The 18,813-nt window shown below is 43.1% G+C and overlaps 2 protein-coding genes across 6 annotated transcripts in view; one reads left to right on the plus strand and one right to left on the minus strand.

Moving 5' to 3' along the window:
• Nucleotides 1-17: 17 nt before the first annotated feature.
• Nucleotides 18-7,071, minus strand: msl2b (MSL complex subunit 2b). The gene is made up of 4 exons (XM_024280497.2): nucleotides 6,329-7,071; nucleotides 5,943-6,238; nucleotides 1,895-3,258; nucleotides 18-1,291 (listed from the first exon to the last, which is right to left on the minus strand). The coding sequence occupies exons 2-4, from the start codon at nucleotides 6,082-6,084 to the stop codon at nucleotides 992-994; spliced, it is 1,806 nt and encodes a 601-aa protein (XP_024136265.1). The 5' UTR covers nucleotides 6,085-6,238; nucleotides 6,329-7,071; the 3' UTR covers nucleotides 18-991.
• tfr1b (transferrin receptor 1b) overlaps nucleotides 3,911-18,813 on the plus strand; it is a 19,014-nt gene continuing 4,111 nt past the window's right edge. Inside the window, exons 1-16 of one of the 5 annotated variants that reach the window (XM_024280494.2) lie at nucleotides 9,797-9,977; nucleotides 10,157-10,334; nucleotides 11,543-11,580; nucleotides 11,661-11,853; nucleotides 12,491-12,695; nucleotides 13,669-13,806; nucleotides 13,916-14,000; nucleotides 14,072-14,191; nucleotides 14,295-14,390; nucleotides 14,462-14,601; nucleotides 15,822-15,985; nucleotides 16,061-16,180; nucleotides 17,021-17,106; nucleotides 17,181-17,244; nucleotides 17,314-17,381; nucleotides 17,454-17,527. In XM_024280494.2, coding sequence (XP_024136262.1) covers nucleotides 11,548-11,580; nucleotides 11,661-11,853; nucleotides 12,491-12,695; nucleotides 13,669-13,806; nucleotides 13,916-14,000; nucleotides 14,072-14,191; nucleotides 14,295-14,390; nucleotides 14,462-14,601; nucleotides 15,822-15,985; nucleotides 16,061-16,180; nucleotides 17,021-17,106; nucleotides 17,181-17,244; nucleotides 17,314-17,381; nucleotides 17,454-17,527 — 1,586 coding nt within the window. In that variant the 5' untranslated portion in view covers nucleotides 9,797-9,977; nucleotides 10,157-10,334; nucleotides 11,543-11,547. Of the gene's footprint in view, nucleotides 3,969-9,796; nucleotides 9,978-10,156; nucleotides 10,335-11,542; nucleotides 11,581-11,660; nucleotides 11,854-12,490; nucleotides 12,696-13,668; nucleotides 13,807-13,915; nucleotides 14,001-14,071; nucleotides 14,192-14,294; nucleotides 14,391-14,461; nucleotides 14,602-15,821; nucleotides 15,986-16,060; nucleotides 16,181-17,020; nucleotides 17,107-17,180; nucleotides 17,245-17,313; nucleotides 17,382-17,453; nucleotides 17,528-18,813 lie in introns of those variants that run through there. The other 4 variants (XM_024280495.2, XM_036217476.1, XM_036217477.1 and 1 more) reach the window with 4 other exon arrangements.

Consider the following 18,813-nt stretch of genomic DNA (forward strand, 5'->3'; position numbering starts at 1 on the left):
GAAAACTCCACACTTTCTCAATTTTGGATTTTCTTTTTTTGTGGAAATATTGTACAGTTATTTTACAGGTATTTAAATGCCCAGAGGAAGAACAAACAACAGTTTTGGAGAGTAGAAACAAACACTAGGAAGGAGACAGGGACAGAACTCAGAAACGGGCCGTGGATCCGCCGGCGGCGGTTTACATCGGGAGGTGTCCAATAAATACTGCAACAGAGGAGCGAACCGGAACGAACGAGGGCGCCATCTTTCTGTGAGTAGTGTTTAGCAGCATGTGAGTAGCTTCCAGAACGGGGTGTAAATACAGCACACGGCCATCAACCGGAGTCTGACACACGAACACAGGAGAACGGGAGGTCTGAACGATGCTTCATGTACACGGATGAGCGTTTGGATTTCCCGCTGCCTCAAACGTCGCGTCAGAATCCACACCTGGTTTATTTACAGCGTTTCAGTGTCGAACAGAGTGAATCTGGGCAATGGCTCACAGAGAATATACATTCAACAGGAATAAATACTCAAACCTTGGCTGGTTGTGGTTTCACATTGTGGTTCTTCAATCTTTCCGAATCGGGTCAGTTTGAGGTGGTGGGGGGCGGGGCTAGCGTCCGCCTTCCTGCCGCGTGATTCCGGGTGAAAGCGGATTCGCTCCCGCGCCATCCGTTAGAAAATACATCTTAAAATGGAAAGTGTCCACGTACAAAAACGTCTTTTGTATAAATTACACCGCTCTCTGATGATGTCATAGGGGCGTGTCCGGGGTCGACTCTCCGGGTTTAGCTACACCACATGCTCTACACACGACCCAGAACCGATCCCCGCCTCCACACGTACAGTAATGCTACGACCTTCTCCGTCACGCATGGTGCAGTTTGGGGGGATGGACGATGGCTCCGCCCCGCCCGTCACTATAGCTGCCTGTTTCTGGCTCCGCCCATGCAGATCCCCAGTGCGCGGGGGAGGGAATGTGCGTGACCACGTGGGCGCAAACTCAGCAGTCGAACCGCATCTCCAGCGAGTCTTCAAAGCCCCGGTTGTCATGCCCCGCCCCCGACAGGAAGGCGGCCGACACCGGCGCCCCCGTGGCCGTGGTGACGTTGAGGAGGGTGCTGCCCGGCGAGCTGGTGGTGGGGCTGCGGAGCGCGGCGGCGGTGATGCTGGTCAGGTTGATGCCCAGCGTGAGCCGGGTTTGTTCCAGAGCCTTCTCCGGCACGGCGAAGGCCTCCAGCTTCTTCTCCCCGTTGGCCATGTAGGAGTTCTGGCAGCCGCGGCAGATGCAGTCCAGACACGCCTGCAACCACAGACAGCGGATGACAAATTAGCCAAAAAAAGCTAACACATTGCTTAAATACTAGCTAAACTCCAAAATAGTCTAAATTTCTTCTGTAAACTAAATTAATTAAAAACTTTAGCCTGTTGCTAAAATAGATGTTAAAATCTAAATTAGTCTAAAAAACCCAGGAGATGACAAATGAGTCAAAAACGCTAGCATGTTGCTAACATTTTAGCTAAACTCCAAATTAGTATAAAAAACTTTAGAAGAAAACAAAGTAGCTAAAATAAAAGCTAGCACTTTGCTTCATTACTAGCTAAACTCCCAAATAGCCTAAAATTCTTCAGTAAACTAAACTAGCCAAAAGCATTAGCATGTTGCTAAAATATTAGCTAAGCTGAATTTTTCCTATAAAGATGAAAACATAGTGAATATATTTAAATGTTTGTTGTTAATCTACTTAACATTTTGAAATTTGAAAACTTTCTCATTCATTTACTATGGGGCACATTTTACTCAATATTTAGAAAAACTATAAAGTTTATGAATACCAAAAATACCATCAGTAATGTCCTGAACGAGCTGAACGTTTTGATACCAAATACCTTAGGACTTGCTCACCTTGCGGTTGGAGTAGCAGGGGCAGCGCTGCCCCCTACAGGTCAACACCGACGGGTTCTGCGTGGCACGGCCGCACTTGCAGCCTTTCTTCTCTACGGGCTTCTTGTACAGTGGCTTCGAGGGGCTGGGTGGGTGTGTCAGGGGGTGGGGGGGGAACCTGTCGCGGGGCTGAGGGCGGGGCTTAGGGGCCCCCTGCCTGGCTTTGGTGTAGGCCTTCTTGGTGACCCCGTGGTGCTCCAGAGTCTTTTTCAGTGGTTTGTTGGACACCAGGACTGTCTTGCCCACCTTGGGGGGGACGCCGTTGGGCACCGCCAGCAAGCGGGGGTGGGGCGCCGCAGGGGGGAACTTGGACTCGTGTTTGGAGGTGGCGCCGGGGTTCAAGTGATGGAGGGAACTGATGGGACCAATGGGGACCCCTCTTAGGAGGGTGGAGATGGGGAGGGGCTGCACCTTCTCGCTGTCACTTTCAGAACGAGATCGCTTCCTGTGCGGCCGGAGCGGCGCACGCGGGGAGACGACTTTGGCGGGCTGAAGGGGAGGCGGCGCAAAAGACGGAGGGTGGGGCCGGAAGGGACGCTGACTTTTCTCAGGGGGCGGGGAGGGAACCAAGCAGGAGGGGGCGGAGCCGGGTGAGCAGAGGGGGCCGTTAAGAACGCACTGAGGTCCAGAAACGGGGTACTCTGGGTGCTCGGGGGTCACGTCAGGCTCCGTCTCCAGAGTCCTCAGAACCTCCTCCACACTCAGCAGCAGGGGCCCCCCAGCGGGTTTCAGGTCTTCACTGAAAGAGCTGATGTCACAAAGCCCCGCCTCTCCGCTCCCCGTCACGCTCACACACACAGGTATCTCTTCCGAAAAGCTCTCCTGCTTTGCAACAGCTCCAGCCGTTTCCGTGGTAACGGACTGCAGCGCGTCTTTCTCCGAAAGGCCGTTACAGCCTCCGAGTCGGTTCACGCTCACGGGACTCCTGTCCTCGCCGTTCACCTCCCTGATGGGCGGAGCCTCGTCACAACCGCCCACCTCCGAGGTGGACGCGGACTGGGTCTGCGCGACCGAGTCGGCGGCGTCCTCCGACTGGGGCTCGCTCTCCGCCAGCGTCAGGCCCTCGGTGAGGATAGCCTGAAGGTCTGGAGAGTCGCTGGCGGCGCCGGCTACGTGGGGAGCAAGCGGCGAGTGAATTATGTAGAGACAGAGCTTCCTGTAACACTGGACGAGCAAAGAGAGCTGCCTGTTCTCCTGGAAGCAGGTGTAGTCCTTACACCAACTGCAGGACGGCTTCAGCTGCATCCTCTGACCCTTACAGCCTCGACACACGTAGTGCTGACAGGACGAGTTGGTGGGGGCGATGGGGTCCTGCAGCAGGTTACCTGAAACCCAAACAAAGGTTTAAGCTCACAGAGCAGCACTAAGATAATAGAGTCGGATTTAATGATCCACTGAGCAGTGTTTCTAAAGAGGAGCGGATCCTGGAAAGCTGCCCCGCCGAAGGACAGCTGCTCTTTGACTGCAGCTTCCTTAGCAACGCCGCTTCTGGAGAGTGCAGCTGCAGGATGAATGTCCATTTAGAAGCAACGAGCCGGCCGGCGCCAAACATCAATATTAAACACGATGAACTATCCAGATCATATTATTATGAACAAGAGTCCAGATCTCTGAGAACGTTTCACTTCCAAACATTACACAAACTGATAAGAAATGTTTAAACCTGCATATTAATTTAAAAGTTTCCAAATTTGGCTCTGAGAATATTTTGAAACATGAGCAGAGATGCTACGAGTGACATCACAGGCAGGTAAACACGTGAAACACCAAACAGTTGGAGAGAAACTGATAAAAATGTTGGACAAAATCAAGATTTTTAAGTCAAGCTCCTCCCCCTACACATATGACTGACCCCGCTCACCTGATACAGGTGATCCAGATCAGCTGATCTTTATAAGCAATCAAATTGTTGGGTTACATTCTTCTTGTTTGTGCATGCTAGTGTTCTCCGTGGGTTTTTCTTTGTTTATTTATTATTTGATGGGATAGAACATGTGTCAAAGTCAAGGCCCGGGGGCCGGATCTGGCCCTCCAGGTAATTCTATCCGGCCCTCCAGATCATTTTATTTTATTGTTATTAATGATTCGATGTTATCTTGAGCTCCTTTCTAACTTGTATAATTTTGACAAAATATATTTTAAGAAGAGTAAAATATTGAAAGTTATTTAAGGTTTAAGTTGATTTATTCTAGAATAATATTCCTGCATTTTTATTATTCATAATTATGTTAAGTTACAGTTTTAAAGTTTTAAAAATTGGCATTCTGATGGCTTTTTGGACTGTTTTGGAGTTTAGCTAATATTTGCATGCTAGCTGTTTTGGCTAATTTAGGCTTTTTTCAGTTTTTGTAGGCTATTTTGAAGTTTAGCTATTTTTTTCAGCTATATGCTGTTCTAGCTAAGTAAGTTTTTTTTTTTTTTTAAGGCTAATTTGGAATTTAGCTAATATTTTAACTGGCTATCAGCTTAAGCATTTTTAGCAATTAATTTCAGCATCTTCAGCAGCCAAATTCAGCTTACAGCATTCACACTAGCATTATCGCAGGTACAAGCAACCTCCTGCTTTTTTGGTCTAAGTCTCAGCCATTGACTGTAAAAATATTCTTATATACAGTCTATGGTCTCACCCCCTTTCTTGGGATTTTCTTCCATGATCAAACATGAACAGAATCGGCTGATTTGTCAGCGACTGGGCATTCTGAATCCTAATGCTGGAGTCCCGTTTCAGGGACATTTTTGAGGCGTTTTACTTATTGGCTGACAGAGTGATGATCATCTGTTTACAGACTTGACTCATCAGTTTTCACCCAAACGGCTTTTACTCCAAAACAAAAATGTGAGAAGTCGTTATACTCATCCTCTGTGAGCTAAACGGAAAAACACGAAAACGTTACAGCTTTGGTTCAGACTCTTGGGGTGAAGAAGTAGAACAGTCGATCTCTGCAGGTTCTCTGCCAGCGTGTTAAAGTTTGAGCCGGACACTGATTCTTACATTAATGTCCTGCTTAACAGTATACAGCATTTTCCCTTTTATAAACCATAGATTATTGTTTTTCTTTTTAGTTCAAATGTCCGCATCTGGTTCATGTTGTTAGATCTGTAAATGCTGATTTTATTTTTCTTTTTGTGTGTGAAAATGAGGAAAAAAATCTAATAGATTCGAGTGGATCCTAACAGATCTTACGCTGTAGACAGTTCCTCCCTTGGTTATTAGGTTGCTAATCGTTCCGATAAAGTTCAATCATTGAGATGTTTTTAATGTCTTAATTCAGCAATATCCAATAAGGTAGGAAAAAAACCTCATGTTTTGCCTGTCAGATATAAAGAAAAACTAGTCGCCAATAAGGCTGCCACAATTAATCGACTATTGACTATTAAAATAGTCAACTAATTTAGGCTTTATAGGCTATTTTTGAGTTTAATATTTCAGCTGCGTGCTAGCTATTTTGGCTAATTTATGGGTTGTTTCAGCTTTCTAGGCTAATTTGGTATTTAACTAACATTTTAGCTCGCTATCAGCTTCAGCGTTTTTAACCATCAATTTCAGCATCTTTAGCTATCAGCACTGGCATCTTCAGCGGCCAAATTCACACTATCATTTTCACAGGTAATGCTACATATCTAGTGTGCTTTACATCAAATTTGTGCATGACCCGATTAGTTGACTAGTCGTTTGGCAGCACTAAACGAATATAACTTGAAATGTAATAAGTGACTAAAACTATATGTAGAGGATGCCACTCAGAGGTTGCTAATTAACTTTTCTTTAATTAAATTAAATTATTGAAACTGAAATAAAATACATTCTAAATCCTCCCTATGAGTGTTTATATGCTATTATCGTAAATACTTAATTTTTACTTTCAAAACCAACAAGTGTGATTTTTACGACTGGACCTGAATGCAACACCGTTTAAAGCCCGGCTCCTCTGCTGAAGGAGCTCGTGCATTTACACCAAAAACACTGGTTTGCATCGGCATAAATCCGCGCGCGCGCTCATTTACTTACCGCACACGAGGCAGGACAGGGACTGGCGGAAAAACGGCAGCAGTTTGCAGAGCTCGGCCATGGCCCGGGGGTCCCGGGGGTCGCACCGCAGCACCGAGCGGCTGGCGGATAAGTACAGAGAGGTTGCGTTCACGGGGTTCATCTCTGCTCCGCTCGGACGTGTTTAAGCGCTTAGACTGCTAACAGGGCAGATGGACCGCCCGGTCCAGCGGGGCAGAACCACACTTTCTCAGAAGGAGGTCCGGAGGCTCTGAGGAGAGCATAGATGGCCTCAGTTCCCCGCCGGTGAATCCCACCTGAGGGCACAGCAAAGCACGGCTCTCATCCCCGGTCACATCCAATCCATGTCCCGGGTTTAAAGAGTTCACACGCAGAAATTCACCCACATTGACTCGGGCTGTTTCCAAACTAAACCCCACAGAGGTCCTCCGCGTTCACAGGTCCTTTCTCCGTTTACGGGCCCCCACATCGAGGGGTTTGAAGCGGGACCCCAAAGACACGTTCACAGTTCGCATCCCTGCACGCCGCCCTGCAGCCGCATGGATGATCCCAGGCCGGGCTGGGCTGCTTTCTGTCCCAGCAGGCACCGTCTGCTTGTTATTGTCCGTTCAGGTTGACGGCGGCTCGAAAACAAAACAGGCCGCTCCGCGTTAAAACAGTCCCTTTTCAACAAAACGAGGTCTATAAAACACACCGGCAGCTGCGCATCCTTCAGGGGTTTGAGGTCTGAAAGCTGGACTGCAGTAAATAAATCTGCAATCACTTCCAGAGTCCGGTTTTCCAACAGTATCACGAGAACGAGAGAAGCCGAAGCCTCGGCCTAGATTCAAGCCGCTCGCCTCTCCAGGTGCACCGGAAAGCCGGCTTCAAAAACAGGCCGCTCCCCCCCGTCCGTGTTAGCGGCGGTGTTTCCCTGTCGGTGAGCCTCCAGGCCAGAATGTCGCGGGAAAGCAGTAAGTTGAGGTCAAACGAAGTCCGCATACAGATTTTCTTGTAACCTTTGAACGTCTTTTAGGACGAAAAGTAAAGAATTTTGGTGTTTTTTTTTCGCGTTGCTATCGTTAGCCGAGCTGCAGTCCTCATACCTTTAGCCTCATCTTCACGCACGAGGGGGCGCTGTTTCCCACATCTCGCGAGGCCAGATGAAACCTGTTTATTTTGAACGATGATGCAACTAAATTAAGGATGGGGAAAAGGTAAATAAACACAATCAAAACAGACTATTTTTAAAAACTGTAACTGAGTAAATTGATTAAAAAAGCATATTCGAATTATAATACAAAACTATGGAATAATAGAAGCATGTTGCAGGAAAATATGGCGTTATTTTCATATGAAAAAATATGACCAATTTTACAAAAAGGTGGACTCATCTATTTGAGCATTGTCTTTGCAGCAAAACAATCTTTTATTAAATGTTTACTATACCAAACAAATTCAAATTAGAGCAGGAAAAGACTATTAATCAATATTTTTATAATTGTTATTAACTAAAGACATAATTAAAGGTTTAAAGACATTTAAAAGGGTTCAAAAATGTGACTTTTCTGTTCAAAAACTAAAACTTTTATCTTTTGATCAAATTTTAAAATTAAATATATGTTTTGGTGGTTAAAGTAATTTTATATTGGGTGTAATTAAAGCAAGAAAAGCTGCTTCTGAGTTGATTATTTATGTTGTCTGTTTTTTTAGACCCACCGTTTTTTGTTTTTGCAAGTTGACAAAAACAAATAGCATTAAGGTCAAAACTACTCCTTTTGGTCACTAACAAAACTTGTTTTATAAGGAGTCCTTATAAATGCATATCATTTCTTATGCTGCTGCTGTTTTTGCAGACTTGTCCTTAAAACTTCTACCTTTTCTGGTGTCTATTGCTTTTCTCTGTTTTTATCACTGTTTGTTGTTCATATTTATAGAAGGTTCTTGTTTTTTTGTTTGTTGGTATTTTAATACTTAATTCTTTTGAAAGGTTTTATTATTATTATAAGAATAGAAGTTCTTAGAGAAAATTGTCATTTTAACCCATCATTCACATCATTAGCTGTCTCAATCCACAAGTTGACACATTTACTGGAATCCGGTTTTTCGCTTAAAATAATTTTCTGGTCAGTGTGAGGCCTGTTTGTCATGTGACCTCACCTTTGACCTTACCAAATGGTCTTTAGGATTGTTTTTTCTTTTTTAACGCTGCACTAATTCTGAGCTCATGTTTAGGTTGTTTCCAAGTGATTTAAAAATCAGTATTTATTTATTTAATTATTATTATTTTTTATTTTTTTGGGTGGGAGGACTCTGTAATTGGAAATCAAATGAGTAATAGTTTTGACCCAGATGGGTCTTTAAGGGGAAAGTTTGGAATGCCCTCTGCTGGGCAAAAGCAGAGAAGATGTCTCAGGAGTTGAGGGATGGCATCTGAAGTCCATCTGAAGTCAACTTTGAGACAACTAAACCTGGATAAATGAGAATCTTTTACTGACATAAAGAAGAGAAGATCAGTCGACTTTAAATCCTCCTTTTTGGTTGCAGATTCAGTGGAGCCTTCTAGAACTAGTGTGCTCAGGATGGTTCCTGCTGTTACTCTGTGAAATAAACTTTTTAATTAATTTTTATGTAACATGTAGTTGATTAAAGTTTAATGGAGGGGTTGGGAAAGAAGAACTTGTAATTGGGTAATTGCTGATTGACTGGAGACTTCCTGGTTGTGGATGGATGGTTGTGGAGGAGACATCTTGAGGAGCAGCCTGGTCTTTTTTCTTCTGCTGTCCAGATGGTGATGGCAGCATTGATGAAGGTCGTGATCGAGGTGATGGTGAGGAAGCTGGAGGTCCTGAAGGTGACCTTACGGGGGCTGGAGAAGACAGAATAGACTGAAAGAAATGGTTGTGATGCAGCTGGAGATGCCAGGATGGAAATACAGGGAAGGTGTAAATATATTTGATTATTTCTGGTGATCACCAGGGGTAGGAGGGCCCATAAATGAGGCTTTGTCTGATTCAGATGGGAGCTTAGATCCTGCTCTGTCTGCACTGTTTCGGATCCATGCTGACTCTCAGAAACTTCTCCACTTCCTGGAGAGTTAGTTCCTTTTAGCTCACTTTCATTTTACGCGGGCCTCCCTTTTAGGGATTCTGACGGGTTGCTGTCCATGGTGCTGATGTTCTCCAACAGAATTAATGACAGAACATTGCCGGATCTTAGCAAAATCTATACAGGTGAGGATATCTGAAGGTCTCTCATAAACTCCTAAAATTAAACCGTAGCAGCACAAACAACATTTTTAACGGAACATAACAGCGCACAAACGAACCTCTAAGAAGTCAACTTTTTTTTGGTTCATTTTGGAGAAATCTGGAGGGACGATGATCTGTAAATTACCTATAAAATAACATTTAAATTATAGTATCCTCATTGATGAATATCGGTCTAGAACTGGCATACTCTGAAATTCCTGTGTGTAATGATGTAGAACTGAAGACAACGATATTGCAGGAAGCAGTGACGTTTAAATGAATAACAAACTCCTTCAGACTGCCAGTTGGCAAGTAAGGAGCATCAAAAAGTAGAGATGGTTTGTACAGACAGAACAAACCAAAAAAAGGAAATGTTCTTAATAGATAAAATGTCAAAAACAAATAAAAAATAATGCTCTAACACTCTTTGAATGTTAGCAGAAATAATTAATTGAAACAAATTAATTATTTTCAGCAGCTACCAGTGCAGCATTTGTTTTAGAGATGAACCTTCAGACAAAACTTGCTCCTTAAATCGCTTAATCATAAAGGATTGGATTTTTCTGTGCTTTTCCAGATGCTCAAACCTCAAAGTATCTATTGTTTATTCTTACTTGGTGATGGTAAGCTACTGATGGAGCCACAGCTGCCATGGGGCAGACAGACACGCCTACGCCCCCGACCATTATCTTACACATTCATGCACCAGTGGAGCCACACTGGAAGCAGGGAGGGTAAAGCGTCTTGGGGATCGAACCGGAAGGGTCTTCAATCATCGCTCAACCACCTGAGCCAAACAGCTCTAGTGAGGACCTTTAATTTTTTGGGTGACCTTTGTTGTTGACACATTTTTGCTCTTCATATAGCAGTTTGTTGCACAAAGAAACTAAGTTTATAAATTAAGAAAAAAAATTATCTTAGTCCTACATTTTAAAATGAACAGGGCTCTGAAGTTTCTCCTTTTAATTTATGTGTTCACTACAGATAAATTTCAAACGTTTTCCCCATGAGATTACACTCCAATCCAGCAGGGGGCGGTAATGCGCATGTGTAAAAACCCGGAAGTTGCTCCGGGAGGACGAAGAAGGCGGTAGAGGAAATTCAGGTCATACCGCGTGCACGTCTGACAGGTCTTATATCAAAGATCTACTGCAGCTCTCAGGTAAGATAATCATTTATAAACGTATATATGTTAATGATATAGTAATATATTCAAACATTTGGATTTATCGGTGTATTTCCTCGTTTCGTGGTTCCGCCCTCCGCGGAGCAGCAACATCCTGTTTTTAGCTAATCATTCAATCACTTCTGTACAGAAATAGATCATTTAAAGATTAAAAAGAGAGAAACAAACATTTTTAACGTCTTTATTGCTATTTACCCCTCATTTTCTGACCAAACTCTCAAATTTGCCCCACAGATTAATCTTCCCCAGTTCAGTTTTTGTATTAAACTCCGAAATTTTCTTTAAATTCTCGTATATACAGGATTTAGTTTTTACATTTTGGGAATCAGTTAAATTTACTTCCTGAAAATGTTTTAATTTAGTTTACATTTCATCTGCCAAGTGTTAGCGCGGGAAGAGACATGAGCTGTCATTTCTCAATACTTTTCTTCCCCTGTACATTTTTTTTTCCCTGTTTGAAACTAAAAGCTAATATTATTTTAGGGGATTTTTTTTAAAAAGATTCTTGTAATCAGATGTATGGTTTATTTTTCATCAAACGCCGAAGTTCACAAGAAACAGGAAATGTCACTTTCAGGGTTTTTTTTTCCATCTTTCAACACGTGTGTGGAAGCCATATTTTTACTTCAGCATTCTCTTAAAGATTTAAATTTAAATATAAAATCAATGTCACAATCATGACAGAAATACTCTCAAAACTATTATGTTTTGGTCCTTTGTACATTTTTTTATGATTAATCCCTTTGGTTTTTTCTTTTGTCATTTGTTCATTTGCACTGTCCAATAAAGTTATTCTAAAAAATTCACTGAAGCTGAAAAGGTCTTTGGGGTCACACTTGTTTACACCTGAAACAACAGTAATGTTGGGAGTGGAAGCAGTGGCTGCTGGGACTTTGTGTTTTTGTCATTTTTAGGTTTTGTGTTTGATGAAAGTCAGACCAGTTTTTGTGAAAGAGCAACTATGTCAAATGGTGTTTTTACATGTTTTTGTGGCATTTTTCTGATGATGTAAGAAAGTAAAAATAAGCTTCAGATTGGATTTCTGAGTATTTCTGTATCCAAAATGTTGTGAATCAGTCGTAGAAAAAATAAATTGTATTTGTGACGTAGAAAATACGCGGGGTGGGGCCTCAGTGTGTTAAAGTTAGCATCTCTGATGTGAGGTTTTCTCACTTCTCTTACAGCAGCGATGGATCGAGTGCGGTCAGCTTTTAACGGCGTGGTGAGTCTCCTCTCTTTTTGTGAAGATCTTTTTCCTTTTCCAGCTGCAAATATCCAATCTTCCGTTTTGCCCGTCTGCAGATGAGAAGCGAGCGGTACAGCAGGTTCACCCTGCAGCCGAGTGAAAACGGAGAGCGGCACGCTGAGGTCAAGCTGTCTGAGGACGATGTCGTGGAGGAGCACGACTCGCCGAGCTTCAGGCTGGCGCCTCCGCAGCAGAACCGCCGGTCGCTCATCTTCCTGGTCCTGGCCGCCATGCTGCTTCTTCTTTTCGGTTGGTTGGGATTTCAGCTTCAGCACTTGTAACTAAAGTGGTTCATCCTCCCTGAATTTAAACTGAGGTGTAGGATTGTAGAAAAATATTAAAACATGTTGATTTGATTTCTAAAGGTTCTGAATTCTGTTACTCGTGACAGCTGGACAGTAAAGGTTTATATAGAAGATGTTTCCTGGCTAATCCGAGTAGCTTCTCCAGTTCTAATAACTATTATTCACTTGTAAAAGCTGTTGGAGCGGCGCTTTTGAATGAACCTTTAAAATCCAGGCGTGCTGAGGAACAGATTTCTGCAATAACATGATCTGAAGGAATGAAAAATCTTCTAAGAACGAGAGATTTCAAGACTCGAGGAGAAGTTTCTTCATCTGTGGATTATTGAGCAATATCTCAAACGAGATTGTCTTTAAACTTTAAATGAGGGAGCATTGCTCTGAGGATCCCACCGCTGCCTCATTTAAAACCTCTGAAGAGGCGGGACGATCACACCTGACATCTCTAACCTCTGAGACTTCCATTGAAGTTTAAAATGTTTCTTTTCTTTTCAGTTATTAGAAGTTTGCTCTGTTTTTGCTCCTCATGAGTGAATGATGATCTCCTCCTTTATCAAATCATGGCTGCATCTTCTCCTCTGCAGGCTTCATTGTTGGCTACGCCACGTCCAGCAAACATCAGGCAGAGCCGCCGGTCTGTAATCAAACGACGCAAAGCTCGGAAACCGCGAGGACTCCAGCCCCCACAAAGGTTCAGCCTGCAGACGTGCCGCCTCAGCTGAGCTGGAAGGATCTGACCAAAGCTCTTGCAGACCAACTCACCAAGGAAACTCTGCAGAAGACTCTCGGGTAAACCATACAGATGTTTAAGCTGTATAAACACTTCACTGATATTTAAGCCTGTTCAAAAAGATTGTCGAAGCTTCAACCTGGAGCTTAAAATAGAAATACTGTGGGGAATTCTGCTAAAAGTTTAACAAAAAAAAGGAAATTTAAAGTGCAGTTTGTTATCGAGACTCCTCAAACAGCAGAAATGTTCCACCAGTTTGGCAGAAGTGAAGACGCAGAAATGCAGTTTATAGCACATGTGGCAAAGTCGAGGCCCGGGGGCCGGATCGAATTACCCAGAGGGCCGGATCCAGATCATTTTATTTTATTGTTATTGATGACCTGATGTTATCTTGCGTCAATTTCTAACTTGTATAATTTTGACCAAATGTATTTTTATGGAGAGTAAAATATTGAAAGTTATTTAAAGTTTAAGTTGATTTATTCTGGAATAATATTCCTGCATTTTTAGTGTCATAATTATGTTATAAAGTTAGCAGAGTGCCAACTTTTAAAACTAACTTTTTGGACTATTTTAGCATTTATTAAGGTTTATTAGGCTATTTTGGAGTTTAGCTAATATTTCAGCTACATGCTAGCTCTTTTGGCTAACGTAAGTTTTTTTTTTTTTTTCTTCGTTTTTTGGGCTAATTTTGCATTTAGCTAATATTTTAGAATTTCAGCATCTTCAGCGGCCAAATTCAGCTTACAGCATTTACACTAGCATTATCACAGGTAATGCTATATATCTAGTTCATAATTATGTTAAAAAGTTACGGTTTTAAAAATGTAGTTTTAGAGTGTTCATTAAATGTTTATCCTGTGACCTCAGGTGTGTTTTGGTTTTTGGCCTCTTGTCTGATCGATTGAGTTTGACACTCCTGGTTTATAGAAATAAGTTTAACTCTTCTTTGCTTTTTGGAGAAACATGTTTTTATGTCAAACTGTGGATTGATTTCAAAAGCATGTTGGGTCTGACCTGAAACCTCTGCAGAACCTTGGACCTGAAGAGCCGCTCTGCCGGGAGCGTCGAGGACATCAGCCTGGGGAACCGGATCTTTGAGCAGTTCGCAGCGCTGCAGATGAATCCGTGGACAGACGTTCACTACGTTCAGCTGCAGAAACCCGACCGGTCTGTTGGACCTGTTTTTGACTTGTCAAACACAGAAAAAAAACTACTGCAGACTCTAAAATTTAGCAAAACGAGTTTTTATTCTAACAAGAGCCTCTCTGTTTTTCAGCACTCGTCCAAACCAAGTTCTGTTTGGTTCTGAGGTCTTCAAGCCCAGAGGGTTTTTAGCGTACAGCGCCACGGGCAGAGCTCAGGTCAGTCCAGGCGCTTTTCTTAACTTCCAAATGTGGGAAAAGTTCTTTATCTCCTCTGCTGGCGTCTGCAGGGCCGGCTGGTCTACGCTAACTACGGCCGTCAGACGGATCTGGACTTGGTGGAGAAGATCGTGGAGCTGAACGGCTCTGTGCTGCTGATCCGAGCCGGGAACTTCAGCTTTGCAGAGCAGGTTGGGTTCACTCTTGTGACCTAAAAGAATAAAAACTGGTAGAAAGACGTCAAACGATCAAAGAACGTTTTCAGTTTGAAACTGAGCTCGGTTAATGCCTCAGGTGGAAAATGCTGCCAGCAGAGGAGCGTCTGCGGTTCTGATCTACCCAGATGTAGAAGATTTCAATCTGAACGACGACGTCGAACTCTACGGACACGTGAGTCCAGGTTCCAGCGTCGAGACGCAGAGAAACGCCTCATTTCCTGAGCGTTCTTCCTCTTTTCTCAGGTTCACCTGGGCTCAGGAGATCCCTACACTCCAGGATTTCCCTCCTTCAACCACACCCAGTTCTCCCCAACCCGATCCTCTGGCCTCCCCAAGATCCTGGCACAGACTATTCCTGCCAAAACGGCCAAATCTCTTTTTAAGTAAGACAGAAGCTGCTAGTTTGACCGATTGTTAAAAGATATCCTTCCATCTGTGTACTCAGAGGGAATTTGATATGAACCCGGGAGAAAGTTCTAGCTTTTATTTTAATGTTTTCTACAATTCTAAACAACTTTTCTTGGAGAATTTTTTTATTTTATTTTTTTATTTTATTTTTTTTTTAGCTGCAGGTTCTTTAAAAATAAGAGAATGGAAGTCAGAGCTGGAATCTGACCGATTCAACAAAACTAAAATATTTTCTATTCTGTCTTCCTGCACAGCTGACATCTTTGGATTTTTACTTCTGGAATAACTTTAGAAATAAGTTTAACTTTTTAAAAAAATTGTCCTAAACTAGGTTGATATATTCTGGATTACTAATTAGATAAATTAAAGCTGTGAGCCCCCCCCCCTTTCTGTCTGTAAGGATGTATGTGACAAATTGATGTAAAAACAATTTTTTTAAAAATGGCAGCTTTTTTGTTGGTTTATTTGTATAGCAACCATTTTATGTTTTGTACACCAGAGGTCACCGGACAGATTGACATGAGTTTCATAAGAATTGTCAAAAGTACATTTTTGGATTTCCTTAGCAACAGAGGTTATTTGCTAACCACGCCCACATTCCTTATATGTTTATATCCCATTTTATAATAATTGTTACAGCTTCAGCTTGGGATCAACATTCCAAAATTTCAGAATATTCTGTAAAAAAATGTGCGAGTAATAGTAGAATGCCACTTTGAGAGCTCGCCATGTGCATGCCGTTCAAAATCCACAACTTAATAGCAAAAGCAAATAATATAATGGCAAATTTACTTTCCACATGATGCCAGAGAAATTAGGAAACGGTTGATAAAAATCCCTAGGACAAGTTTTTGTTTGTAGCTGGTACTAACAGTGTTTTTTATTTGAAAATTCAAGATGGCGGCCTCTTCCCGAGGTCCAAGGTTGACAAAACTCCTGAAGTCTTTGTAAACATAAGCTGGTGGCATGTGTGTGAAATTTCGTAAAAATAAAACAGGAGCCTCATACAGACTCACTGTTGAGGTACGTTAGAATTATTTTAATAAAAAAAAATTAAGCTAAGGGAGCCTAAGGCTGAACCTTGTGGGACACCAAAAAAATGTATCAATTTTAAGAGAGTTTTGTTGTTGTGTTTTGTTTGTGGAGTATTTGCTGCATTTATTGCGTATCTGAGCGATGAATCTGTCTCCTTCAGACAAATCGGCGGTCCAGTAGCGAGCGCCGGCTTCAAAGGCAAATTCACGTCTGTGACCTACAGCCTGGGGGGCGTCCAGAACATCACCGTGGAGGTGAACAACCAGCTGGTCAACACGGAGATCCACAACATTTTCGGCGTGATTAAAGGATTCAGCGATCCCGGTATGTTCCGACTTTACGTTTCCTGTTTCACATTGATGTCGACGCTAATGTTTTTTTTTTTTATGCGTGGATCAGATCGGTTTGTTGTACTGGGGGCGCAGAGGGACGCCTGGGGGCCGGGCTACGCCAAAGCCACCGTCGGTTCCTCGGTCCTATTGGAGCTGGCCAAAGCGTTCAACGCCATGGTGGAGACGGGTAAGAACCGTCGGCGTACGGCATCCCCAGAAGACCAAACTTGACTTACTGTAACTTTTCAATCGTTAACACGTGCATACCGCTTTTTCTCCTTCAGAATCTGCTGGAATTATCGTGTTAACGGTTGAAAAGTTAAAGTATGTAACAGGGCTGCCACAATTAGTCGACTAATCGACTATTACATTTTCAACGACTAATTTAATAGTCGATTAGTCGTTATTTTAAATTATATGGAGTCGAAGTGAAGTAAATTATAATGGCATTATGCTAGCTTTTTGGACTATTTGGGCAATTTTAAGGTTTTTTTTAAGGCTATTTCAGATTTTAGCTAATAATTTAGCTACATGCTAGCTATTTTGGCTAACTTAGGCTTTTTGTCATTTTTTAGGCTAATTTTTCATTTAACTAACATTTTAGCTGGATATCAGCTTCAATGTTTTCAGCTATTAGCTTTAGCAATTTCTGCTATCAACTTCAACATTTTTAGCTATCAATTTCAACATCTTCAGCTATTGTCACTAGCATATTTAGTAGCCAAATTTAGCTTACAGCATTCACACTAGCATTATCGCAGGTAATGCAATATATAACTATTTTTTTAATTAGTTTTAAAGCTAATGATGGTTTAGATTTGTGGTTTTACATCCACTTTGTGAATGACCCAATTAGTCGACTAATCGAAAAAAATAATTTATGATTAGTCGACTATTAAAGTAATCGTCTGTGGCAGCACTTGTATGTAAAAAAATGTTGTTTAAGCGTCACCGATGACGCCTCAGCTGCTACAGGGTTTAAAATAAACATTTTAAAAACTGCAACATGTTGGTTCTTTTGCTTCAGGAGGATTCCGGCCCAGGAGGAGCATCATGTTTGCAAGCTGGAGTGGTGGAGAATATGGAAGCATTGGCGCCACCGAGTGGCTGGAGGTGAGAACTTGTTGAACAAACTTCCCGATAGGCTGAAAGTTCCCAGTATCTAAAGAGAGGATGTGTATCTTTAGGGTTACATGTCGTCTCTTGATAAAAAGGCCTTCACCTACATCAGCCTGGACGGGATGGTCATGGGTACGTTCCACACAGAAACAGTATTTTTATGGAGATTTACGGAATAAGCTGGAGTGTGTTTACTCAAAGGTCGCGGGAGTTTGATCGCCTCTGCCAGCCCGCTGCTCCACAGCCTGATGGAGGACACCATGAAGGAGGTACAGATCCTGATCCTCTAGCCTGAGTGTGATGTTCTGCTGCACTGATCCTAACCGGCTTCTGATCTGCAGGTTGAAGCTTCTAAGTTCATCGCTTCCGGAACGTTGTATGATGTGATGGGAGGAGCTCGCTGGGAGGAGAAGGTGTACGTAACCCTGCAGACTTATTTCATTCAATTTCATTTTTGTATCCCTATTTTTCAAAAAAATAGCCTCATTGGGCTTAATGCCGATAATTGTGCAGAAGCAGAAGGTTGGTCATAAAATATGAACAGTAGCTAATTGATAAACTAGACTAAATAAAAGTGGGTATGCCTGCCCTTAGACCTTCCTTCCCAGCAAGGAAAAACTTCAAAAAAAAAAAACTTGATTCAGGAAAAAAAGAAACCTCAGGGATGTCCACATGAAGGAAACGATTTACCAGGACGATTAAAGAGGAATTAGCTTATCAACTCTACAACTACGTATTTGAATAGAGTTCAGCCAGATGGAACTGGGGGACAGGTGGGGGCGTGGTCCACGGGCAAGGCGGGCCAGAGGCGAGGTCCACAGCCAAGGCAGGCCAGAGGCGGGGTCCACGGCCAAGGCGGGCCAGAGGCGGGGTCCACGGCCAAGGCGGGCCAGAGGCGAGGTCCACGGGCCAGAGGCGAGGTCCACGGCCAAGACGGGCCAGAGGCGAGGTCCACGGCCAAGGCGGGCCAGAGGCGAGGTCCACGGCCAAGGCGGGCCAGAGGCGAGGTCCGCGGCCAAGGCGGGCCAGAGGCGAGGTCCACGGCCAAGGCGGGCCAGAGGCGAGGTCCACGGCCAAGACGAGCCAGAGGCGAGGTCCACGGCCAAGACGAGCCAGAGGCGAGGTCCACGGGCAAGAACAGGAGCACAGGCGATCCACCAGGAATCTGAAATCTCACCTGCTCCCTGGAGAGGAATGGGGAAGAGGAACAACATTTGAATCACACTGCACCAAACAGAAGCATAGAGAACTAAATTAAATAAATAATAAAGAATGGAGTACAGGGGAAGTAAATGAGAATAGAGATTAGAGCTGACAAAAGTCTCATTTTCCCATATTCTAAAAAAAGGCAAAAATTGCCAAATCTCACACTTCGCCACAAAATGGCGGCCAAGTCGTAGGTTGTGTTAATTTCAATAATTTTGGATATAATAACATGCGTGTTTTGGTTTCGTTTGTGTATTCTGAAATATATTTTGTTTGGTGATTTTTCTGCTTATTATTTTTTATGACTGTTTCACTCAACGTGATGTCCTCATCTTAGGGGGGAGGTGAAAAATCCAACAAACACGACGTTCGTTTCCTTTGCACTTCATTTATTTTCTCTCCCGCTCATCACATGCCTTCACAGGGCAGAGCGCGCCCAAAACGAAAGTGCCGAGATCTCGCGATAGAACAGTGTCTCGCGAGAAGTTACAACAG

Source organism: Oryzias melastigma, linkage group LG20 (genome assembly GCF_002922805.2).
Source record: "Oryzias melastigma strain HK-1 linkage group LG20, ASM292280v2, whole genome shotgun sequence".
NCBI classification, from domain to species: domain Eukaryota; kingdom Metazoa; phylum Chordata; class Actinopteri; order Beloniformes; family Adrianichthyidae; genus Oryzias; species Oryzias melastigma.